Source organism: Mustela nigripes, chromosome 4 (genome assembly GCF_022355385.1).
Source record: "Mustela nigripes isolate SB6536 chromosome 4, MUSNIG.SB6536, whole genome shotgun sequence".
Classification (NCBI taxonomy): domain Eukaryota; kingdom Metazoa; phylum Chordata; class Mammalia; order Carnivora; family Mustelidae; genus Mustela; species Mustela nigripes.
The window spans coordinates 58,037,908-58,063,950 of NC_081560.1; the positions used below are offsets into that span (position 1 = coordinate 58,037,908).

At 38.1% G+C, this 26,043-nt stretch overlaps 1 protein-coding gene across 1 annotated transcript in view; it reads left to right on the forward strand.

The window, feature by feature from the left end:
- CRPPA (CDP-L-ribitol pyrophosphorylase A) overlaps positions 1-26,043 on the forward strand; it is a 313,919-nt gene that overhangs the window by 15,931 nt on the left and 271,945 nt on the right. The window contains exons 2-3 of the mRNA XM_059396757.1: positions 1,950-2,226; positions 20,942-21,091. Coding sequence (XP_059252740.1) covers positions 1,950-2,226; positions 20,942-21,091 — 427 coding nt within the window. The remainder of the gene's footprint in view (positions 1-1,949; positions 2,227-20,941; positions 21,092-26,043) is intronic.

The following is a 26,043-nucleotide window of genomic DNA, read 5'->3' on the forward strand; positions in this document are numbered from 1 at the left end:
ACTTGTGGTGGTCCTCTATCACACTGAGCACTGCTTCTTTTAATTCCTCTCCTCTTTTGACTCTTCTGCCTCTTGTTCATGTGTAAGGACTCCTGTGATTATGTTAGACCTACTCAGGTAGTCCAGAATGATTCTTCCATCTCAAGATCCTTAACTTAATCACTTTCATGAAGTTCCTTTTCTGTGTAGGGTTATAACTTCACAGGTTTGGGGAATTAGGAGGTGGTCCTCTTTAAGGGGCCTTTCTGTCCTAAAACAATGCCTAGAACATTTGGGTGGGTGAGGTTTTCTTTTCTTTTCTTGTTTTTTCATTTGTTTGTTTTTTGTTTGTTTGTTTGTTTTTTAAGGTATAAATGTCCTCTCCTGCATAAAGGTTTTCTGTGGTTTTCTATTATAACATTAAAACCCATAACATGGTCTGTGATGTCCCCATGGCCTAGCCCAGTCTTGCTCTTGCCTGGACCTCCAGCCTCTTCTTCGGCTTCCCCACTAGCTTAAAGGATGTGACTCCAATGGTTTCCTGGCCCTCAGGAGGTTGCCATGGACTTTGCTTCCACCAGCCTTTTGTACCCCTTTGTATTTCCCCTGCCACCACTCACCGTCTGGTCCTACAGCAAATTCAGCTTCCTTAGGGAGTATCATCCTGGCCTTCCCTGTACTGGTCAAAAAGTCCATTTGCTTGCAATCCTGGAGCCTGGCTTTCTTTATAGCACTTGATCACAGCTTGTATTTGTTCTTTGATGTTCTTTGATCCGTAAACTCTGCAAAGGCAGTGTTTATTTTCATTGTGTACTCAGTGATGATCATTGATTCAGTGTGCAATAAGTACTTATTAAAGAAATGGACTTAAAATGAAAAGGCAGTGTGCCTATAAAGTAGCTCTTAGTGTGTTCATCTCTGTACTATTGTTGTAGCCACAGGCACGGTGGGGTTTCGGATTATGGAAAGGGTTGATTGAATAACTGAAGATTGGAGTTTAATAATTGAGTAAATCAACCGAATGTTCATATAAACAAAGTTAATTTCACTAAGTAATTTTCAGACCCTTCCATTTCGTAAAAATGTGCATAAGACTTGATCTAACATGAGCATGTAGCATGTCATAGTCTAAGAGTTCTTCAAAAGATGTTTTTGAGTTCTATTAAATTTTAAAGTGACCTTCATTCAGAGTTGATAGCATGGGTCAGAGGCAGTTTGCCTGATTTGGGCCTGTTGGCGGTGGAACAGAAGAGTTTAATGACATTAAGCTCTGTTAGCACTGCTGTTCAAGAGAAGTCAGCCAAGATGTAACACAGTTGCCACTCAATGCCGTGGACTGTGAGAGCAATAGGTCAGCGAGTCTTTAGGAAAATGTTGTACAATAGAAGAATGGCTCAATACTTGGTATGACTCAATAGGTTAATTCTTTAATTTTATATTTTATTACAACGTTTATTATTTTGAGTCCCACTTGGATTTATACAGTTAGTTGCCCTATTTAAGCTATAATGTTTTACCTTGATGTAGGCAAAGTTTGTGTTAGATAAGTGTTCCAGCTTTTTAAATAATTTTATGGACTCAAGAGACAGACTTTTGAGATTGTTCCTATTCTATTGAACAAATAATTTGGAAAGAATCAATTTAAAGGCCTATTACTGTATTTTTTTTTCTTGATGTACTGATAGTCTAATTCAAACTTAATTACTGAGGAATCTGTATGTGTTGTATGATATCTATATAGACGTAATGTTTTATAGTCCATAGTGAAATTATATCTGTTGTAATATAGAGTATGAAATATTCATCAGCTTCTTTCCTAGACCTGATAAAATGCATCAGACTGATTTACTTTAGCGTTCAGTTTTCCATACCCCTAAGAAGTTACAGTAGTACTTATTAATTCACTTTCTTACTAGCTTAACTCGTATAAGGCCCAGTTTATGTTAAATGTATGCACATTTTTCTTTTAGGGTATGCTGGATAAAAGACATTGTTGTGGCAGTAACTGGAGAGAACATGGAAGCGATGAAAGGTATCATTCAAAAGTACAAGCATCAGCGCATCTCCCTGGTTGAAGCTGGAGTGACCCGCCACAGGTCAATTTTCAATGGGCTAAGAGCACTGGCAGAGGACCAGCCCAACTCTAAACTCTCTAAGCCAGAAGTTGTGATAATCCATGACGCCGTGAGACCATTTGTCGAGGAAGATGTCCTTTTCAAAGTTGTCACAGCTGCTAAGGAATATGGGGTAAGTGGTTAAATTTCTGAAAAAGGATAAAAGAGACAAATACTGTAGTAAGTGTTAATTTGTTGGATTTTGACGAAATCATATTTAGATGTCTGTTTGTTTAAAATAGGCATATTTACTTAAAGACATAATGCAAAATTTTTTAGGAAGCTTGGCGTCTTCTGAGACTGTACTAGAACTTACATTTTCTTATAGTCCCTCATTGTAACATGAGCTTTTTTACTACATGAAGACATGTAGTAATGTCTTCAGAGTATAGTTTTGAATGTACACTGAAGGAATGAGAAGCATTGTGCACTTACCTGAAAATACCTAAGAAAACTCTCAAGTCTAAGATGCACATAATAATAAAAAGTCTGACTCATCAAACCCAAATTGTGTTTTGAGTTTTCGGAAGTGGTTTACTTTCCAGCCAGACAAGATTTTCACACCCTTTAAACTAAAATGTTTTAGGATGACACAGAATTCTGTTTTAATTCACCAGAACATAGGATAGCCAAAGCCATATTATAATCTCTAGAACATCTTTGTTTTGTTCTTATATTACTAGATAAAATCCTAAAAATAAGTTAATAGGTTTATAGTCTAAATTGGAGACAGAATGAGAGTTGCTGTACACACTTGGTACAGCATGATAGCAACAGGCTGTGGAGTGGGACATGTGTAGGCCCAGTTCTCAGGCTTTCTAATTAGTGGTATATGAGCACCTTGCGCAACCTCTTTGAGCCCCTTTGCCTTGTAAAAGTACAGATGCTAATCCTTGCGGTTTTTTTTAGGTGTTGGAAATTAGGTGTTAACTGCTCAGTAGAGTGCTAAGTACTTAAAAATGAAAAGGTATTAACATGAATTACAACATCTAGGATTGTAGACAAATGGAAGGAGTCCTCTAAGCCTTCTTTGCCATGAGGGTGGTGAGTTAAAAATTACCCATCTGGAAAAGATAGTGTGATTTCTCTTTAGTTTCCTATATGCAACTGCAGTCTCTTCCTCAGGGAATTGTTGCTAATGTAATCTCCTCTCCCTACAACATGAATTCCTTTTAAACCTGTATAAGAATTCTTTAAATCAACAAAAACCTTTTTCTTCAATGTAACTTAAAAAAGATATATGGAATGTATCTTGATGGAGTGAAACTTGAGATAGAGGTTATATTAGGTGACCTCAAAACTGGATTTGGGCTCCTTCCTGTTCTGCAGGCCCCTCAGCCATGCTAGAGGCCATGTGATCAGCTAGAAGTGCCCCGAGGAGGAATGAAGCAGCACAGGATTTAGAACTTTGAGGAAGTAGAGAGAAACCTGACAAATTTCTTAAGCTCCTAGGGAGCACTAGATAGTTGGGGCAGATAATTAAAAATTTATAGTACCTGGTGAGTATAATTAGATGCCTTTGCCTTTATTACCTTTTGGGTAACTATTATGCTCACTATAGAAATTACACATTTGGAATTTTTGGTCAGTTGCTCTTTTTGAGGTCTTATTTCTAAGCTTGTCAGTAAAGTGACAGTTTTGGTAGTAAGTCTGAAACTGAAGAGGACTCTCCTCCTGCTGCAGTTATAAGCCAAGATACCCAGTGTAAGTGGTGACTTAATGAGACATTAACATGTATAGCAGTTACTGGCTTTTTTTGGTTGCAGATTTGTGGGAATTTTTGACTATATTTATAATTAACATTGATCAGAATAACTTATGTACTATGTATATGATTAAAACTTACATATTTTCATGAACTCACGGAAAATTTAAGAAGCTAGTTTTAAGTGGAATCTTCACAATTTATGAAATCCTTAACATGCTCTTGGTGTTAATGAAGGAACCAGGCACATGTTAGACTCAGAGAAGCACACCTTTTTGTGAAGCAATACTAAAATGAACTCACATAGACAAAACTGTATTTTTTCCTCCCCATGTGAGGGGTGTCAAACCTCCACTAGGAGAGTTTATTTGCATCTTTATATGCAAGAATGATTTTGCATTGTTATCAGTTACCTATAACTTGCGAAGTTTGTAAAAGAGCTCAAAGGCAATGGAATGTTACATTCAACTAATCCAGAAGGGTTGTCTCTAAACAATACATAGTTTTACACTGAAGATACTCAGTATCTCTTGGTTATCCTAAGTTATAAAGGTTAGGCTAGTGACCTAACAACCTTATACCCAGGTATTACTTCATGCCAGCACTTTCACACTGTTTTAATTTCTAATCGTAAAAACTAAGTGGAGTTGAGACTTGGCACTTCGTTGTTGAAGTTTTGTGTTGGAAAGGAATGACACCTTCTTAGCCTATAGGCATTAAATTGCCCAAGACTGGTCTGAATTGGATACCATCCCAAGGCAAGAAAATGGTGAAGACTTCATTCCCTTAGTCAGAGACACTAAACCACTTGTTTTCCATGGCTTCTTTTGAATTAATTCTCCTTTGTTCCCTTAAATTGTGTTGCATAGATTCTTAATGGATTCTCTTTTGTTCTCTTAGCTCTCAACTTTGAGGCTGTACCCAAAGGTCAGACAGCCCCTGAAGGGCATACATGTTAAAGGGAATTGTGAAATTTTAACTTCTTTGTTTAAAATACGTTTTCAAGTTGGAAATAGATTACCTCAGAATACTAAGATGTCCCAAACTAAGGCTGATAATTGAGTTATCTGCATACAGGAACTCAGAACTGTCACCAGAACTCAGGTTATCTTACCTCTGTAAGCTTCGTTTCAGGGTTCCATGGAGGGGAGAAGACTTTAATACAGCTAGCAGGTAAATCCTTTCTGGGTTATTTCTGCCTTTCATATGATCACTTGCTGGGGTATAAATTTCTAAGTTTATAAGTATTTTCTCTTTTCCAGTACTTTGATAATATATCATTGTGTCCTGGCTTTAATTTTGCTTGTGAGAAGTTTGTTGACCAGTATACTAGTGTCCCATTACCAGTCTTATTGTGTCCCTTGAAGGTTACCTGCCTTTTCTGTCAGGCAGATTTTATTGTTATTTATTTTATTCAAGTTTTTACTTAAATTCCAATTAACGTACCGTGGAATATTAATTTCAGGTGTAGAATTTAGTGATCCATCACTTCCATACAACACCTGGGGTTTATCATAACAAGCGCCCTCCTTAATCCCTATCACCCACTTACTCCCTCAACCCTCCTCCAGTAACCCTAAGTTTATTCTCTATAGTTAAGAGGCTTTCCTGGTTTGTCTCTTTTCTCCCCCAGTATGTTCACCTGTTTTGTTTCTAAAATTCCACATATGAGTGAAATCATATGGTATTTGTCTTTGTCTGATTGACTTAGTTCACTCTGTATAATACTATCTAGCTTGATCCATGCCCTAGCAAATAGAAAGATTTCATTCTTTCTTTTTTTTTTTTTTTTTTTGGTTGAGTTATACTCCATTGCACATATATAGCACATCTCCTTGATCCATTCATCAGAAGATGGATATTTGGATGTTTGGGCTGTCTCCATAGTTTGGCTATTGATAATGCTGCTATGAACATCAGGATGCATGTTTCCCTTTGAACCTATATTTTTGTACTCTTTGCATAAATAACTTGTAGCATGAGTGCTGAATCCTAGGGTAATTCTATTTTAAACTTTTTCAGGAACCTTCATACTGCTTTTTTAGAGTTACTAGCTCTAAGAGGTATCCACATTTCTCTGCAGCCTTGCCAATATCTGTTGTTTCCTCTGTTGTTAATTTTAGCCACCCTCAAAAGTGTGAGGTGATATCTCCTTATAGATTTGATTTGAATTTCCCTGATTATGAGTGATGTCAAGCATCTTTCTTGTGTCTTTTAGCCATCTGTATGTCTTCTTTGGACAATATCTTTCCAAACTTTATCTCTTCTTCTATTATGAATAATAGCTTTGCTGGATATAATATTCTTGGCTGCAGATTTTTCCCTTTTAGCACCTTGAAGGTGCCATGCCACTGTCTTCTGGCTTGCCAGGTTTCTGTGTGGAGATCTGTGGCTAGCCTTATGGGTATTCCTTTGTAAGTTAAGGACTTATTTTGATGATTTGCGATTTTTTTCTTTTTTACTCCATTTTGCAAATTTACAGTATATCCTGATGTGGCATGTTTTTGTTGATTTTTAATAAGAATTTTCTGTGTCTCCTGGATTGGGATCTCTGTTTTTTTCTCCTGATCAGGGAAGTTTTCATCTATTTCTTCAAATAAGCCTTCTGTCTCCTTTTCCCTCTCTTCTTCCACTGGGACTCCTATGATATGAACCCTACTATGTTTGGTGGAGTTACTGAATTCCCTAAGTCTACTCTTGTGTTCCATAATTCTTCTCTCTTTCATTCAACATTGTTTATAGCTTTTATCCTCTATATCACTTACTCATTCCTCTGCTTCTTCCATCTTTGTGGTCATTACATCCATTTGGTTTTGAATTTCAGTACTGCTGTTTTAATTTCTGCCTGATTGTTTCTTAGCTTCTTTCTTCTCTGTTGTAAGGTTCTCCCTATTGTCTTCCATGTTTTTCTCAAGCCTTATGGTTACTTTAAATTCCCCACCAGTCATATTACTTGTATCTGTTTAGATTAGATCTCTGGCTACTACCTTTTCTTGTTCTTCCTTTTGGAATGAATTCTTCCATCTTAGCATTTTTATAGGTCTCTGTCATCTTGTGTGTGTTAGAAAAGCCTGTTATGTTGCTACTCCTGAGAGTAATGACTTTATGAAGAAGAGATTATATAGTTTCTAGGACCTGGTGCTTCAGGGAGTGCCTCTGGTGTGTATTTGGTGCTCTGTGCTCTGCTGCTGAGTTTTGGCTGCTCTGACCCACAGGTCATCTGCAGAGGCTCTTCTGGCCTGTAGTGGGCAGTGTTGGAACCTTGGCTAGAGTGTGGCAAGTTTAAACTAAATGTGCTCTGGTCTGCTTGTTAAATGAGACCTGATACTACTTCCACTGACACTGAAACCTTGTAGAACTCTATGGTTGGAAGATGTGATATGCACGGATGGAGGGATGGGCTGTGCTAGTCTTTTAGGGGGAGGGTCTCGCCATGCTGGGATGGACACAGGTTTTACCTAGAAGGGCAGTCACACCAGAGCCGGGGGGCACGGAATTTGCACAAAGCAGGCTAAACAGCCAGTGTCTGGGCTGGCTGTCCTCAGTAGGTGTCTCTGCATCTATGCAGAGGAGTGGAGGAGGGAAATGGTGCCCACTGGCTCCTTTGTCCCTAGAGAGACGTTTCTGGAAACTCTACCTATCACAGATGCTAGAAGAGCAAACAGTTTCTCCCTTTGTGTCTTAGGTGATCCTCAAATCATGCAGTATTCCCCAGGGTTGTCTCCAGCAGCAGGGCAGTGCCCTGGGGCTCTATTCCAGCCTGACCTCTAAAAAAGTCAGCTTTGAGCCCCTGCTGGTTGTAAAAACTCCAATCAGCCTGTCTAGTTTTTCCAGCCAGTGGCTTTTGGGAAATATTCTCCTCCTGCATTCCCCTCTGCATTCTTGTCTCTCTCTTTGAGCTCCCTCTGTGACCAGGGTCCCTCACCTCTATAGTACTTATGAAGCGTTTCTTCCCAAATGACATCTCCACACTGTGTGCTTTCCTCAGTGTGGCTTCTTCTCTCACTCTAGTTGTGCAGTTGTTCTGTCAGTACTCAGTCGATTTCTTGGGCATTCAGAACGATTTGGTAAGTACCTAGTTACGTTAGAGGGACAAGGAAAGTCTAGGGTCCTCCCAACGCATTGCTGTCTTAGCTGTGGAGTGTCTGTCAGGTGGATTTTATTTTATTTATTTATCTTTTTTGTCAGGTGGATTTTAAAGTACCTTATTTTTCTCAGGTAATGTGCACTCCCTGTAATATGTGACTAGATAAGAATTTTTTTTTTTCTCTTGCTTTGGATTTATTCAGAAGTTTTGATTTACATCTTACCATTTCTAGAAACCTCTGTACCCTTATCCTATAAATACTGACCTTGCTCCATTGCTCACCCTACAGCTTTATCTTTTACTTCTATATCACTGTATGTATGGTAAACCTTACCCTGTCCTCTTACCACCTGTGTGTGTGTGTGTGTGTGTGTGTGAGAGAGAGAGAGAGAGAGAGAGAGAGAGAGAGAAAGAAAGAGAGAGAGAAAGAGAGAGGTTTCTTCTGGAGAACTTCAGTTTTCATTTTTTCAGCCCCAATGTAATCTCTTGTTGAAGTAGTCTTCAATTAAAAATTCAATTTCTAGGGGCGCCTGGGTGGCTCAGTGGTTTGGGCTGCTGCCTTCGGCTCGGGTCATGATCTCAGGGTCCTGGGATCGAGCCCCGCATCGGGCTCCCTGCTCCGCAGGAAGCCTGCTTCCCTCTCTCTCTCTCTCTCTGCCTGCCTCTCTGCCTACTGTGATCTCTGTCTGTCAAATAAATAAATAAAATCTTAAAAAAAAAATTCAATTTCTAGAAGTTTGACTCAGTCCTTTTCAAATGTTATTGGCCTCCTTTTTCTTAGGATTATGTATTCTTTTTTCAGTGTTTAAAGATGAATATTTAATACATTATAGCTAATGTAATTTTTTGTAGTTTTTCACTTCATTTGTTCACTTGTGATTTGTTTTGTCTTCTGTTGAGTAAACTATATTGTAGGCCCATGTTTGGCAAGACAATGTAAGTAGGAGTCCTTTGGGCATGGGATGAGGATGTGTTTCTGGAACAGATTTGTGTTGGTTCTGCTGGGGATCCCAAGGGTTTTACCATTTAGGGATCTCTTTATGTTAATTTTTGGCTTGAGGTTTTATCCATCTTACGGTAATGTTAAGCCGAAACGTGAACTCACATCAAATTAAGGTAACAGGGAGATTCCCCTCCCTGTCAGAATTCCAGCCAGGACAGCAGAGAATTCTGTGCAGTGTTACCACACTGGATACTTGTACATTGGGTGGTTTACCTTTTAAATGGTTACATGCATCTTTATGTGAGGGCCACAGTTCTAACTGGCCAAGCATGGGCTCAAAATGTCAGTCCTCATTCCTTCTCATTTGTTTAAACTAAAGCCTCTTACTAACCTAAAGCATCTCTGCTGTTTTCCTTGGATTCTGGCTCTGATGTTAGTCCTAGGGAGTTAATCAGTGAATCTTCATTCTGAAAAACTTTGTAAAAAAAAAACACCTTTTCAAGTCACACTGGGGAAAAAAGCTGTTAGTAACATTTTTCCTGAACTACTTAAATAGCAAGATGTTTTGCAAGATAATTTGTCAGCCATTTTGCTGAAAGTACAAGAGTTTTACTAAGTATAAATTACTTGTATATTTCTGAATAATTAAAAGTCCAGAGGTGCAAAAGCAGTAACAAGGACATTGTTTTAAGAGAGATGTTGGCAGGGGCGCCTGGGTGGCTCAGTGGGTTAAAGCCTCTGCCTTTGGCTTAGGTCATGATCTCAGGGTCCTGGGATCAAGCCCCACATCAGGCTCTCTGCTCAGCAGGGAGCCTGCTTCCCTTCCTCTCTCTCTGCCTGCCTCTCTGCCTACTTGTGATTTCTCTCTGTCAAATCAATCAATCAATCAATCAATCAATCTTAAAAAAAAAAAAAAAGATCTTGGCAAAGGTAAAATAAGTTGGAACACAGGAATGTGAGAGAATCATGTTAGGACTTCTAAGCTAGCTATCATATTCGAAGAACTGCCTGGAATAACATGAATATGAAAATGACAGTGTATCAAGGAAGCAGCCTCCTCGAGATGTGCTCCTGAGGGAAGACACTTCCTTAGTTATTTGCATGAGTTTAAACCCTCTGTTTTTGTATCTCTAATCATGTTTCATCCTCTCCTCCCTAATCAACTTCTGACAATAACAGTCACATTTATTGCTCCTGCTTTTGCACCTTCAGTTTACTCCTCTGTGCACAGCAATCTCGTGTTTTTCTTCTCTAACTGCTTTGTCCAAACTCACCTGTGGCTCTTAGATTCCCAAATTAGATAAGCATTTTTAGTCTGTTGTAAAATAAGGAACTTGACTGGCTTTTATACTTGGTTCCTTGAAGGGATAATGGAAATAACTGGGATTTTCTGAGTAGTAGGATGGTTGTTATTTTTTATGAGCCCTATAGCACTCCCCTGAGCTAATGAGATCACTCAGGATGGAGCATGGTCACCAGAAATACTAATGATTTCTAATTACCAATGGTGATTGGAGATTTGAGGCTTTGAATCAGCTCTACCTCTGGGAGAGAGGAATCAGGCTGGAGACTGAATTCAACCACATGGTCAGTGATTCAATTACTCATACTGCCAAAATGATATCCCAGTAAAAATCTTGGATGCTGAATGAAGCTCAGGGGGGCTACCTGGTTGAACAGTTATGTGCTGACAACATAGCAGCTGCTTATTCCACAAGGAGAGGGCACCCAGGAAGCTATGTTGTGCACTCTCTCAGACCCTACCCTGTGTCTCTCTTCATTTATCTGCTCTGATAAAATATCCTTGGTCATAAATGTGTAATCTGAAGTAATTACAATAAAAATGCAGTCCTAATCATTTTCTGGAGTTCCAGGAGTTTTGATGAACCTCGGTGGGGGCTGTGAGGACCTCCTGGACTTGGAGCCAATGGGTCAGGAGTGTATGTGGTGTGAGAATCCCACTTGTATCTGGTGTCTAGTTGTAATAGCAGTCTGGTTGTGAACTGTGGGGGTTGTGGCTAATAGTAGAAATGAATTGTATTATAATACACCAGTGTATACAGAATGGCTTCATTAATTTTGACAGTTTTAACCAGATCTTCCTTCTGCAACTTTCTCTACCTTGTCTTCTGTCACTGTAGTCTTTACTACTTTTTTCTTGACTGCTTTTTTCAGATCCATCTTCCATAAACATTCCCTTTAACTTGTATTATAAACTTAATAAAGTACTTCTGAGCAATCAAAATCATGCCCACATTACTTAATTGAAAAAAATGACATACAGTAAAATTTGCTTTAGGGAAGGTGCATAGTCTGAGTGTTTATAACTGTATAGAGGAATGTAATCACAATAGAACTTTCTCACACTACAAAGAATTGCTTCCTGGTGCTGCTTGGTATTCAGACCCTTGCTCTGTTCCTAATCCTTGTCAACTACTGATACTGCTGTTTTTCTCTCTTCCAGACTACTTTATGAAAAGAATGCTACACAATATAACTTTGTGAGATGATTATTCTACTTGGTAAAAAGCATTTACATGTAACCATTTTAACTACTACTTGACATGTTCTTTCCAAAATCTCTCATGCTACACCTTCTCTGCTATAATTCCAGACCTTGTATGTTCAACTTCCAACTGAACAGAACCACTTAAATTTGCTTTTTTCAGCATGTCCGAGATCACGTGTAAGTCTGAATTCATTAATTCTCCCTGATCTCTTTCCTTGAATTAGCTTCTGGATACAAGGGGGGAACCATTGATTTCCTGTCTTTCCCCTCACTCCTAAGAGGAAATAACCCAAGGCTTGAAGTTTAGAAAGATCGCGGTCTCCCTGGTTTAATATGTGGAGTATAGGAGGAGATTGAGGGAGCTATCATTAGTTTGGGATCTGCAGTATTGTTCGCGCTGAGTGATGAAGGTCTATTTCAGCCAGTTGAAACAGAGAAGTAGAGATTGGAAAAAAATGTTGAGGGAACTGGATTGGCCGGACCTGATGGGACAATGTGAGTCATAAGGTAATAAGACATGTGTATTTTTGTATGCTTCAGTTTCTCTTTGCCATTCCCTGCCAGTACACCTGATTTTCTTGTGCTCCTGACCTCCCTGCATCCTCCCAAGGTTTTGTGAAATTAGTTCAGACACTGAATTGCTTGTCAAAACTCAGCAGACCTGCATACTGATGGCTATAGTACTTAAAGAGTTTCTTTTTAAATTGTTTTTTTAAAAGATTTTATTAGAGAGTGAGTGAGCTCACAGGAGCAAGGGGGAGGGGCAGAAGGAGAGGGAGAAGCAGACTCCATTCTGAGCAGGGAACCCCAGTGCTGATCCCAGGACCCTGAGATCATAACCTGAGCCCAAGACAGATGCTTAACTGACTGAACCACCCAGGTGCCCCTAATTAAAGAGTTTCAACTGCTTGTGAGCTAATCAGCACTTGACCAAGGTACATCTTACTGCTTACCTCATGAAAGAGTCCCCTATGCTTTATATTGGATGGTTTTTCCAGTATTTAAGGCAAAAGGGGTTTTTATAAACTTGGAAACCTTATTATTATTATTATTATTTTCTATACCTGAATATGGAAGTGGCACAGTATTCCCCAACCTTGGCACAACTGACATTTTGGGTAAGATACTCTCTAGGGGCCTATACCATGTCCTGTAGGATGGTTAACAACATTAATTTTTAGTTAGAAAATCTGAGTCCTTTTCTGAAGAGAAATAGCGTGATTTAATAACCAGAAACTCTGACATGGGAGGGGGGTGTGAATGTGTGGGCAATCTGTGTTTTATAACAGGGCTATACTTAGTAATGATTAAAGAGCACTTCAGAAGTAAAAGTTATTATGTGTACATCAGGAACAATATACTCATTGATAACCCAGTATTAGAAATTTATGGAAAGTATTTTGGGCTTATTTTATTTTTTAATTTTTTAATTTTTTATTTTTTTAAGATTTTATTTATTTATCAGACAGAGAGAGGGGGAGAGAGCAAGCACAGGCAGACAGAATGGCAGGCAGAGGCAGAGGGAGAAGCAGGCTCCCTGCCAAGCAAAGAGCCCGATGTGGGATTCGATCCCAGGACGCTGGGATCATGACCTGAGCCGGAGGCAGCTGCTTAACCAACTGAGCCACCCAGGCGTCCCTTGGGCTTATTTTAAAAGAGCTGAAAAATGACTTGACAGGTGATGATATTTTCCAAACAAAGTATCATAAGTAGAATTGACCTTGGCTAATAGTAACTTGTGTTGGCTTTCTACTGGTTAGTTTTGAGCATGATCAAATGTGTTGAAGCTCAGAGTTCAGTATTAGGTGGGTGTCAGGTAATACATGCTCCTGGGCTATTGGATTCTGTATCTTACTGGAGGGAAAGAAATATTGGTATTAAGTGCTACACCTAAAGAAGCCATTTAATTTGGGAAAAGCAGTGAGTTCTGATTATCTAGTGGGAAAGTTGAGACTTACTTTCACAAAAGTTGAAGTGCCAAGGGCACATGGTGAATTACTCCCTGACTACTATGGAATGAGGTAAAACTTGATCTGTTCTTGAAGTTGAAAAGCCTACTGCATGAAAAGGTTTTTTGTTTTTTGTTTTTTTGTTTTTTTTTTGCTTTTTAAAAACTACTATCCTGTATATTCCATGTATTACTCTCAAAGTTGGAAGGAGCACAGATCAAGGAACTATGGTATATCTAGGGCTTAAAATGCAATAAAGCTTATTAAACATTCAGAACATTTAAGAAGAACACTTGAGATCATTTTAGATACAAGTTAAATGGTACTACTTTGATTTTCATGAATTAAAGTTGAATATATCAAATGAGGGTCTTATTTTTGCTGCATATCCTTTTTTAGGGGCACTTGCAGTGATGGAACAATTTGTACAGATTCTTATAATATGCTTGCATTTCTGTATTGAATATATTATTTTTTATGGAAGGAGATTGGAGGTAATCTGTTATCAAACTATGAAATAGTCAAAATCTCAAAATGGCCAATGATTACCTTTGGAGATGGGATTGTGTAAACATTTATTAAGTAGTCTTAGAATAAAGACAGCTCAGCTAAATGAAATTGTACTTATATACTCAAGATTTCTATAGTGCATTGTCATAATTAGCTTGAGTACAGATATGTGAATAGGAATGCATGTCAGTACCTGCTCTGTGTATGGATAATTATTGTTTAAATGTGCTTTTAAAAGTAAACAAGAGGTGGGGTTCATTTTCCACATTGTTTGATTTGTATCTATGATGATATCCCTGCATTAACATGTGGAAATACTTGGATAGATTAGCTCGAGAGGCAGGTAATCAGTGTGGTGCTGAGCTGTTAAGCCTCCATTCAGGGCTTATTAGGCTAATTCCAAATGAGACAATATATTGGACAAATTCAGAATTATGCTTCATATAACAAACTATCCAGATGGCTCTATTCTAGAAACAGCTAAATGACTCTATCCATACTTGTGTTAATTTTGAACCTTTAAATTTCAGAAAAGATCAATATAACTGATGATTTATGTCTGAATAAAAGTCTTTTTCTATGGAAATAGCTGTGGAGTACATGCCTGGCAATTTTAGCATCTTTCTTCTCCATTTGTTTAAACCAAATAGCTGAGTGAGTGGTAATTAGAAGAAAAACAGGGTCAGCCAAAGAGTGTTTTTTTGTTTTGTTTTGTTTGTTTTTACATGTGACCCTTTTCATGGGCATTTTATTGAGTAAGCCAGTAGTGACTTTGTATTTTAAGTGGTCTTCCTATTGTGTTCCTTGATACGACATCTCTAGACTTCCATTAAACCAGAATCTTACTAAGTCTGGAATATTACATCCGAAATGTGGATGGGTTTTTTCTCTTGAGAAGTTTTTAGTAGTCAAAATGAGAGTCCATAAATCCCCTTTTTAAATTTCGTAACAGTGTAACCTGAAAAGTGCTTTGGACACCTCTAGATCTACCACCTGAACATTATAGTCATTTTAAAACTATATCCCGCCTTAGGGTGCCTGGGTGGCTCAGTGGGTTAAGCCTCTGCCTTGGGCTCAGGTCATGATCTCAGAGTCCTGGATAGAACCCTCATCGGGCTCTCTGCTCTGCAGGGAGCCTGCTTTCCTCTCTCTCTCCGCCTACCTCTCTGCCTACTTGGGATCACTGTATCTATGTCAAATAAATAAATAAAATCTTAAAAAAAAAAAACCCAAAAAACTATATCCCTGCCTTGATCCTATTAATTTTCCCCATATGTATAAACATCCTGAAATTTGTTTTTCTTCTTTTTTTTTTCTTGTTGCACGTATCCCTAAAGGACATATTAGGTTTTTATGCCTTTTAATATCCCACTATCAAGTATAAAGTATAAAGGTCTGTATGCTTTTTAGTTTCCCTCTCTAAAGTATAAAGTAAAAAAAAAAAAAGTGTATCATTTAACTTCTGTTTTGCTTTTATTTTGACAGTACTTTTGCAAAAAAATACATTTAGGAAAATTATTCATATGAATCTTTGCCACTATTATGTGTTCATGATCACTGCTTTATATCACCATTCATCTATTTGTGGTTGGTGAACATGTTTAATTTTTGCCAGTGTAAGCATTGTTAGCATGAACATTATTATTGTCCTAAGTACATGAACAAGGATTTCACTAGTGTCAAGATAAAATGCATTTTACCATTTTGATCAGATGATGCTAAATTACTTTCTGAACATGTACTAATTCCCCTTGATAGAGTATAACAAGAGTTTGAGTTAAAGCCATATCCTTACCAATTGATTCTGTTAGACTCACTTTTTCCTAATCCAGTTAGTAGGAAATGCTTTCTCTCGGTAGTTTAGTCTTTTGTTAATATCTTGGGTAATTTTTCAAGTACTTAAAGATTTATATGTTCTCATTGATTTGCCCATGAGAGTCTTTTGTCCCTATTTCTGTTTTTTTTTTTAATTTAAATTTTAGATACATACATGTATTTCTCAAGTAAAAACTGATTTCTAGGAAATATTTCCATATTGTACATACAAATACTCTGCTAGTTATATGCCTCATAATAATTTTCTTACAATTTATTTTAATGTAGTGAAAAACACTGATGTCTTCTCTTATGGTCTTTGTTCTCTGTATGAGGTCTGAGGGAGGAAGGATGGGTACCTGGGGTTCAGATGGTGGCTTTGGAAACATTGAAATATATGCTAATGTGGGTGAGTTTGAAGGTAATGGGGCTTGCTGATGGATTCAGTTTGGAATATGGGAGGAGAGAAATCAATGATGAGCAAGGTATTTGACAAGAACAGCTAGAAGAATAGAGTTGACCTTTATGAAAATCGGAAGTGTATGGAAGAGTAGGTTTGGATTGTGTGCTATGTCTGAAATAAAAACTTATCTCAGTATTTTATAGTTGAGGTGTATCTCTTGATCTGAGAAATTAAATAGGGTATTTGGTTATGGAAGTCCAGAATTTGAGGATTACATGGATGGCTGTATAGATTGGGAAGTTCTCATATAGATGGTATGTGAAGTGTTGTGGCTCGATGAGGTCACTTACAGAATGAGTGTAGCCAGAGAACTTTGAAGCCCCAGCATGGAAACAATTGACTATTTAGAGTGAGGTTTTAGAGTGTGGGAATGAGGTGGTTGAGAATGTTTCAGAAAGCCAAGTGAACAGACGTTCTTGAGAAGACTGAGCTCTCCATTGAATTTGGCCATGTGGGGATCATAGGTGATCTTGGTAAATATGTCTCTATACATTTGGGGAGACATAATCCTCATTTGATTGCAGAAAACACGGGAAGAGGCAGACATTGCAGTACTAAGTAGTACAGGTAACTTGGCTGCTTCAGCAGACTTTTGTTTGAAACTGACTAGGAGAAATGTGGTCCTACTTGGAAGACAGGTGTGATCAGAGGAGGAATGACTTGACTGGAGATGTCCTAGAATGTCTGGACACTAATGAATATAGTTGAGTGAAGAAATGAAAATTGATCAGGCAGCATAGAAGGAGTATTGTTGCTGTAGAGAAAGACGGGAGAGGGAATGAGTGCCAGACAGTAGGTAGGGATGCTGGCTTCTGCAAAGGAGCTTGGGAATTTTTATAGTTCTCAGAGAATACATTTTAAACTTTGTTGTTAAATCATACATGTTTTCTTTCTGACACTACTGTAAATAATTTTGTTCTTTTCCAGTGCTTCACCGCTAATGTAGAAATAGAAGTGATCTTTTTTTGTTTATTCCTAGTTTTTTTTTTTCTTTTTTAAGGGAATTCATCAGAATTTTTTAAACAGTATTGTCTGCAAATGGAGATCGTTTCACTCCTTTTGGATACTTTATTAGTTTTTTTTCTTTGACTAATTTTTCTGACTAGAACTTCCAGTACAATGTTTAACAGAAGTGGTGACAGTGGATATATTTCTGTTCCTGATATTAAAGTGAAAATACAGAGTATTTTTCAAACATGATGTTACCTGTGGGTTTTTCATAATTGGCCTTTATTGGCTAGAGAAAGTTCTATTCCTAATTTTGTTGCTTTTTTTTTTTTCATGAAGGAGTGTTGCATTTTATCAGATGTTCTTTCTGCATCTGTTGATGTGTTCTTGTTTTTGCCCTTTATTAATGTGATAAATGACATTGATTTTTGGTATGTTTAATCAGTTTTGCATTCATGGGATAAATCCCACTTGGTTATGGTATGTAATACTTATTATATATTGCCAAATTTGGTTTGTTAGTATTTTGTTGAAGATTTATACCTCTGTATTCATCAGGGGTTTTAGTCTGTAGTTTACTTTTTTGTGATACCTTTGTCTGGTTTTGGTAATACTTACATTACAGAGTGAGTTAGGAAGCATTCTCTGCTATATTACTTACTGGAATAATGTGAGGAATTAATATTGAAGAGGTGTTTTTTATTTATTTATTTATTTTTTTTTTGGTGTGACCAGAGAAGCTGCCTGGGCTTTCCCCCCATACAAAATAAAAATTGCTAATTGTGTTTTCTTACTTGTTACAGGTCCATTCATATTGTCTGTTGTTGAATCAGTTTTTGTAGTCGATGCCTTTCTAGGAAACCGAAATTTCATCTCATTTGCCAAAATGCAGTTGTTCATAGTTCTATATTCCTTACTTCTGTGAGGTTGGTAGAAACACCATCACTTTGATTCCTGATTTCACTAATTAGAATCCCCTCCCCCTCCCTTGGTTTGTCCAGTTAAAGGTTTGTCAATCATGTTAATTCTTTCAAAGAACTGATTTTGAATATTGATTATTTTTTTCTATTTTTATATTCTACTGCATTTATTCTAATCTCTATTTACTACTTATACTTGATTTAGTTTGAGGGTTTTGTTGTTGTTGTTATTGTTTCTTTCCAAAAAACTCAAGGTAGGAGGGTACCCTTTAATGTAGAAGGTTTTGGCCTTGAGAATGTCTCTATGCATAGACATTCACAGCTATGAATTTCCCTCTTAGAACTGTTTCAGCTGCATGCTGTGTTTCATAATGTATCTTTTCATCTCATTATCTTCTATTTTCCCAGTTTCTTCTTGAATTCATTATTAGTATGTTCACCTTCCACAGTTTTGAAATTCTGACATGTAAAAGTTTTTTGACAGATTTTTTTGAGGTATAATTGGTATACAACATAAATTGCAGGTGTACAACATAATGCTTCAGCATTTGTTCACATTCTGAAATGATCACCAAAATAAGTTAACATCTGTCACCAGACATAGAGAATCCTTTCCTTAGGATTTTTAAGATCTCTAGGCAACTTGATACTATGCAGTATTAATCATAGTCCATGCTGTACATTATATCCCCGGGATTAAGTTGTCACCAGAAGTTTTACGTTTTGGCTACTTTCACCCGTTTTGCCCACCTCTGTCCTCCCACTTCTGCCCACTACCAATCTGTTGTATCTTTGAGCCCCCTTCCCCCTTTTTTTGATTACATATGTAGGTGAGATCATAAGGTCTTCTCTGACTTGGTTCACTTAACACATTGCCCTCGAAGTGCATCCATGTTGTTGTTGAAAATACTTTCTTTGTTGAAACAAGTTCTTTATAGCTGAAAAATATTTCCTTGTGGATATATGCAGCACCTTTCCTTTATCCATTCATTGCTTAGTAGACCTTTACGTAATTTATAATTTCTGTATGATGATAGTCTCCCTCCCATTTTCTCAGACTTACTGTTACTGTATCCTGTGACTTTGCTGATCTGATTCAGTGAAGTCGTTTTCTCCCCCTACCCAGTGAAGTCTCCACAGTCCCTCACAGAGGGTGTAGTCTTGGTGGTGAATGTAGCTAGGCTGGAATGAAAGTAGTTTAGTAGGGTTCCTTTTGTCTTTCTTTGTTAGTCTCTTACTGTTTCTGATGTCACACTTAACTGATAAACTGTATTCATTGCCTGCAAATTGATTTCTTTTCTTTTTTCTCTTTACTTCCTTCCTTCCTTTCTTAACAATTCCTGAGGTATAAAATGCTTTATACTCTGATTCAATTAAACTTTGGTTCCATTGCAAGGATAGTTTTTGAGGTCAGTATTGGAAGTTTGCTCTGATTCCATGGGGTTGTTGTTACTTTTCTCTTTCTGTAGTTCTCTCTGGTAAACTAGCTTGCCAGCGGTTGAGGTTTTTGCTGTTTCATAGCTACCATCTTCCTCTTGGTATAGAATTCCAGTATTATGTATATATAGTTGCAATATAAATAGAACTTTTACCTTAAAAGCTGTGTGTGTGTGTGTGTGTGTGTGTGTGTGTATGCATGCAAGTCTGTTTCTTTTAACTTTTATTGATATGTGTCAGGCTTGACCAATTAGGTTTTCTCCTTCTTTATCTTTCGCCTACATGGACATCTCTCCCTCCCTGTCAGCCCTGGCGATCTCATTTTTGCTTTTATTTCTAGGCTCCAAACTCCTACTTGAGTCCTTGGAAATGGTGACAGTTTATAAACTGTCTACTTGGCTCACATATTAGCTTTGATTTTCAGCCAGTCGCTGGGGTTATATAAGCTAGTTTATAGGCTGTCTATCTTGCACAGATACTGGTCTTCTCCAGACCAAATTGGCTGTGGCTCATTGATTTGATGTGCTGTAATACCTATGTGTTTGTTACATGGAAGATAAGAACTTTTGGAGGTGGTTCCTTAATGGCCTACCACAGAAACTGTGTTTTAAAGCTGCTTCTCCGGGGCGCCTGGGTGGCTCAGTGGGTTAAGCCGCTGCCTTCGGCTCAGGTCATGATCTCAGGGTCCTGAGATCGAGTCCCGTATCGGGCTCTCTGCTCGGCAGGGAGCCTGCTTCCCTCTCTCTCTCTCTCTCTCTGCCTGCCTCTCCATCTACTTGTGATTTCTCTCTGTCAAATAAATAAATAAAATCTTTAAAAAAAAAAAAAAAAAATAAAGCTGCTTCTCCAAAGCATTTGTCTGGTAATGACCTTCCAGGCTACAATGAAACACTGCTAAAGATGAAAGGGATAAATCATCAGGTATCAAGGTGCCTTTCTGTTTTGTTTAGATGCATCTATAAAGGAGACAGCTTTTATCAGAGCAATTGAAATCAGTCGTTACTTTATCTGAGGGAATGTTGCTCTGAGAAGGTTTGAAAGGTATGGTTTTTTAAAATAGGAATTAGACATAAATTTGTTGTTAATTAGGCTCAGTCTCATTTTGGGGATCTTAGGGAAGAGTGGTCTTATTCCTTAATTATCTGTGTTGAAAGTAAAACTTTTGAAGTCACACTAATACATACTGATGTGTAATCCATGTCCGTTTTTTTGCACAGTAACTCTTCCTTCACCCTTCTGCCTTCATGGAATACCCGCTTGGATCTCACCATTCTGATCTACTATTAGATTTCAATGTCCACTGACCAAAAGGATTTGTGAACCGATAATGAAAAAAAAAAAAGAAAACTCTACCTCTTATATAGAACTGTAATATTAAGAAAGAGGGTTTTGATTGTGAAATACTGATTTATGAGCCAAATCAACTCTTGTTTAAATATTTTCTTGAGGTTATTTGTTCAAGCCAGGAATAAAATCTCCTCAGAATGAGGGAGTTCAGTGTTTGACTTTGAAATTTGCTCCAGGTGAAATAAATGTTAACTGGATCTCTGTTTGTTCTTCAGGCAGCAGGAGCAGTTCGACCTCTTGTATCTACAGTAATCAGTCCCTCTGCAGATGGTCACTTAGACCATTCACTAGAACGTGCCAGACACAGAGCAAGTGAAATGCCACAGGCCTTTCTGTTTGATGTGATCTATGAAGCATATCAGCAGGTAAGAATCCTGGTTTCTGAAAATGGCTGTGTGGGGGGTCTGCAAGAATATTCCCCTTTCTGGGAATTTGCTGGAAGATACTGCGTATAGTTGGACTCAAGTTAAAATTGCTACCAGTGAAGTAGAGAGACTTCATTCACAGCTGAATCATAGGAGAAGCACATGCAGAGTCTGGGAGAATCCATGTGTCCTCTTGCTTAGGTTCTTGGCTTCCCCTGAAGGGTCACACAAAGCATCTTCTTTCCCACCAGCTATGAAAATTCAGCAGCATGTGGGTGATAGTTCTCTCCGGGGAAGCCCATTAGAGACTAGTGTTCGGGGTATGACTTGGGGTTGGTCATAGGCATCCCCTGTCTTAGCATCTACAACAATTTCAGATTCCTGGAAGGAAAGCAGGTGTCTAACAGTAGCAGTGTTGTTTATGCAAATAGTATGAGCATAGCAAACCACATTTACTGTTCACTGAGAAAAACTGCATGAGCCAATTTCCCATATCTAGGTGGAAGGGTAGTCTTTCTAACCATTTAAGGCCTGGATGGTAAGTTACCTGCACAGCTATAGATACCTTTAACATTTGAGTTCACAAACCAGCTTCCTTTAAAATCTCACATAATCACTTCGTGTTTAGATTATCTAGATAATTTTTTTTTAATAAACATATATTTTTATCCCCAGGGGTACAGGTCTGTGAATCACCAGGTTTACACACTTCACAGCACTCACCAAAGCACATACCCTCCCCAATGTTCATAATACCACCCCCTTCTCCCAAACCCCCTCCCCCCAGCAACCCTCAGTTTGTTTTGTGAGATTAAGAGTCACTTATGGTTTGTCTCCCTCCCAATCCCATCTTGTTTCATTTATTCTTCTCCTACCCACTTAAGCCCCCATGTTGCATCACCACTTCCTCATATCAGGGAGATCATATGATAGTTGTCTTTCTCTGCTTGACTTATTTCGCTAAGCATGATATGCTCCAGTTCCATCCATGTTGTCGCAAATGGCAAGATTTCATTTCTTTTGATGGCTGCATAGTATTCCATTGTGTATATATACCACATCTTCTTGATCCATTCATCTGTTGATGGACATCTAGGTTCTTTCCATAGTTTGGCTATTCTGGACATTGCTGCTATAAACATTTGGGTGCACGTGCCCCTTTGGATCACTATGTTTGTATCTTTAGGGTAAATACCCAATAGTGCAATTGCTGGGTCATAGGGCAGTTCTATTTTCAACATTTTGAGGAACCTCCATGCTGTTTTCCAGAGTGGCTGCACCAGCTTGCATTGCCACCAACAGTGTAGGAGGGTTCCCCTTTCTCCGCATCCTCGCCAGCATCTGTCATTTCCTGACTTGTTGATTTTAGCCATTCTGACTGGTGTGAGGTGATATCTCATTGTGGTTTTGATTTGTATTTCCCTGATGCCGAGTGATATGGAGCACTTTTTCATGTGTCTGTTCGCCATCTGGATGTCTTCTTTGCAGAAATGTCTGTTCATGTCCTCTGCCCATTTCTTGATTGGATTATTTGTTCTTTGGGTGTTGAGTTTGCAAAGTTCTTTATAGATTCTGGACACTAGTCCTTTATCTGATATGTCGTTTGCAAATATCTTCTCCCATTCTGTCAGTTGTCTTTTGATTTTGTGAACTGTTTCCTTTGCTGTGCAAAAGCTTTTGATCTTGATGAAATCCCAATAGTTCATTTTTGCCCTTGCTTCCCTTGCCTTTGGCGTTGTTCCAAGGAAGATGTTGCTGCGGCAGAGGTCGAAGAGGTTGTTGCCTGTGTTCTCCTCAAGGATTTTGATGGATTCCTTTCGCACATTGAGGTCCATCATCCATTTTGAGTCTATTTTTGTGTGTGGTGTAAGGAAATGGTCCAATTTCATTTTTCTGCATGTGGCTGTCCAATTTTCCCAGCACCATTTATTGAAGAGGCTCTCTTTTTTCCATTGGACATTCTTTCCTGCTTTGTCGAAGATTAGTTGACTGTAGAGTTGAGGGTCTATTTCTGGGCTCTCTATTCTATTCCATTGATCTGTGTGTCTGTTTTTGTGCCAGTACCATGCTGTCTTGATGATGACAGCTTTGTAATAGAGCTTGAAGTCTGGAATTGTGATGCCACCAACGTTGGCTTTCTTTTTCAATATCCCTTTGGCTATTTGAGGTCTTTTCTGGTTCCATATAAATTTTAGAATTATTTGTTCCATTTCTTTGAAAAAGATGGATGGTACTTTGATAGGAATTGCATTAAATGTGTAGATTGCTTTAGGTAGCATAGACATTTTCACAATATTTATTCTTCCAATCCAGGAGCATGGAACATTTTTCCATTTCTTTGTGTCTTCCTCAATTTCTTTCATGAGTACTTTATAGTTTTCTGAGTATAGATTCTGTGTCTCTTTGGTTAGGTTTATTCCTAGGTATCTTATGGTTTTGGATGCAATTGTAAATGGGATTGACTCCTTAATATCTCTTTCTTCTGTCTTGCTGTTGGTGTAGAGAAATGCAACTGATTTCTGTGCATTGATTTTATATCCTGACACTTTACTGAATTCCTGTATAAGTTCTAGCAGTTTTGGAGTGGAGTCTTTTGGGTTTTCCACATATAGTATCATATCATCTGCGAAGAGTGATAATTTGACTTCTTCTTTGCCGATTTGGATGCCTTTAATTTCCTTTTGTTGTCTGATTGCTGAGGCTAGGACCTCTAGTACGATGTTGAATAGCAGTGGTGATAATGGACATCCCTGCCGTGTTCCTGACCTTAGCGGAAAAGCTTTCAGTTTTTCTCCATTGAGAATGATATTTGCGGTGGGTTTTTCATAGATGGCTTTGATGATATTGAGGTATGTGCCCTCTATCCCTACACTTTGAAGAGTTTTGATCAGGAAGGGATGCTGTACTTTGTCAAATGCATTTTCAGCATCTATTGAGAGGATCATATGGTTCTTGTTCTTTCTTTTATTGATGTGTTGTATCACATTGACTGATTTGCGAATGTTGAACCAACCTTGCAACCCTGGAATAAATCCCACTTGGTCGTGGTGAATAATCCTTTTAATGTACTGTTGAATCCTATTGGCTAGTATTTTGTTGAGTATTTCGCATCTGTGTTCATCAAGGATATTGGTCTATAGCTCTCTTTTTTGATGGGATCCTTGTCTGGTTTTGGGATCAAGGTGATGCTGGCCTCATAAAATGAGTTTGGAAGTTTTCCTTCCATTTCTATTTTTTGGAACAGTTTCAGGAGAATAGGAATTAGTTCTTCTTTAAATGTTTGGTAGAATTCCCCCGGGAAGCCGTCTGGCCCTGGGCTTTTGTTTGTTTGGAGATTTTTAATGACTGTTTCAATCTCCTTACTGGTTATGGGTCTGTTCAAGCTTTCTATTTCTTCCTGGTTCAGTTGTGGTAGTTTATTTGTTTCTAGGAATGCATCCATTTCTTCCAGATTGTCAAATTTATTGGCGTAGAGTTGCTCATAGTATGTTCTTATAATAGTTTGTATTTCTTTGGTGTTAGTTGTGATCTCTCCTCTTTCATTCATGATTTTATTTATTTGGGTCCTTTCTCTTTTCTTTTTGATAAGTCGAGCCAGAGGTTTATCAATTTTATTAATTCTTTCAAAGAACCAGCTCCTAGTTTCCTTGATTTGTTCTATTGTCTTTTTGTTTTCTATTTCATTGATTTCTGCTCTGATCTTTATGATTTCTCTTCTCCTGCTGGGCTTAGGGTTTCTTTCTTGTTCTTTCTCCAGCTCCTTTAGGTGTAGGGTTAGGTTGTGTACCTGAGACCTTTCTTGTTTCTTGAGAAAGGCTTGTACCGCTATATATTTTCCTCTCAGGACTGCCTTTGTTGTGTCCCACAGATTTTGAACCGTTGTATTTTCGTTATCATTTGTTTCCATGATTTTTTTCAATTCTTCTTTAATTTCCCAGTTGACCCATTCATTCTTTAGAAGGATGCCGTTTAGTCTCCATGTATTTGCGTTCTTCTCAAACTTCCTTTTGTGGTTGAGTTCTAGCTTTAGAGCATTGTGGTCTGAAAATATGCAGGGAATGATCCCAATCTTTTGATACCTGTTGAGTCCTGATTTAGGACCGAGGATGTGATCTATTCTGGAGAATGTTCCATGTGCACTAGAGAAGAATGTGTATTCTGTTGCTTTGGGATGAAATGTTCTGAATATATCTGTGATGTCCATCTGGTCCAGTGTGTCGTTTAAGGCCTTTATTTCCTTGCTGATCTTTTGCTTGGATGATCTGTCCATTTTAGTGAGGGGAGTGTTAAAGTCCCCTACTATTATTGTATTATTGTTGATGTGTTTCTTTGATTTTGTTATTAATTGGTTTATATAGTTGGCTGCTCCCACGTTGGGGACATAGATATTTAAAATTGTTAGATCTTCTTGTTGGACAGACCCTTTGAGTATGATATAGTGTCCTTCCTCATCTCTTATTATAGTCTTTGGCTTAAAATCTAATTGATCTGATATAAGGATTGCCACTCCTGCTTTCTTCTGATGTCCATTAGCATGGTAAATTGTTTTCCACCCCCTCACTTTAAATCTGGAGGTGTCTTCGGGCTTAAAATGAGTTTCTTGGAGGCAACATATAGATGGGTTTTGTTTTTTTATCCATTATGATAGCCTGTGTCTTTTGACAGGGGCATTTAGCCCATTAACATTCAGGGTAACTATTGAGAGATATGAATTTAGTGCCATTGTATTGCCTGTAAGGTGACTGTTGCTGTATATGGTCTCTGTTCCTTTCTGATCTACCACTTGTAGGCTCTCTCTTTGCTTAGAGGACCCCTTTCAATATTTCCTGTAGAGCTGGTTTGGTGTTTGCAAATTCTTTCAGTTGTTGTTTGTCCTGGAAGCTTTTAATCTCTCCTTCTATTTTCAATGATAGCCTAGCTGGATATAGTATTCTTGGCTGCATGTTTTTCTC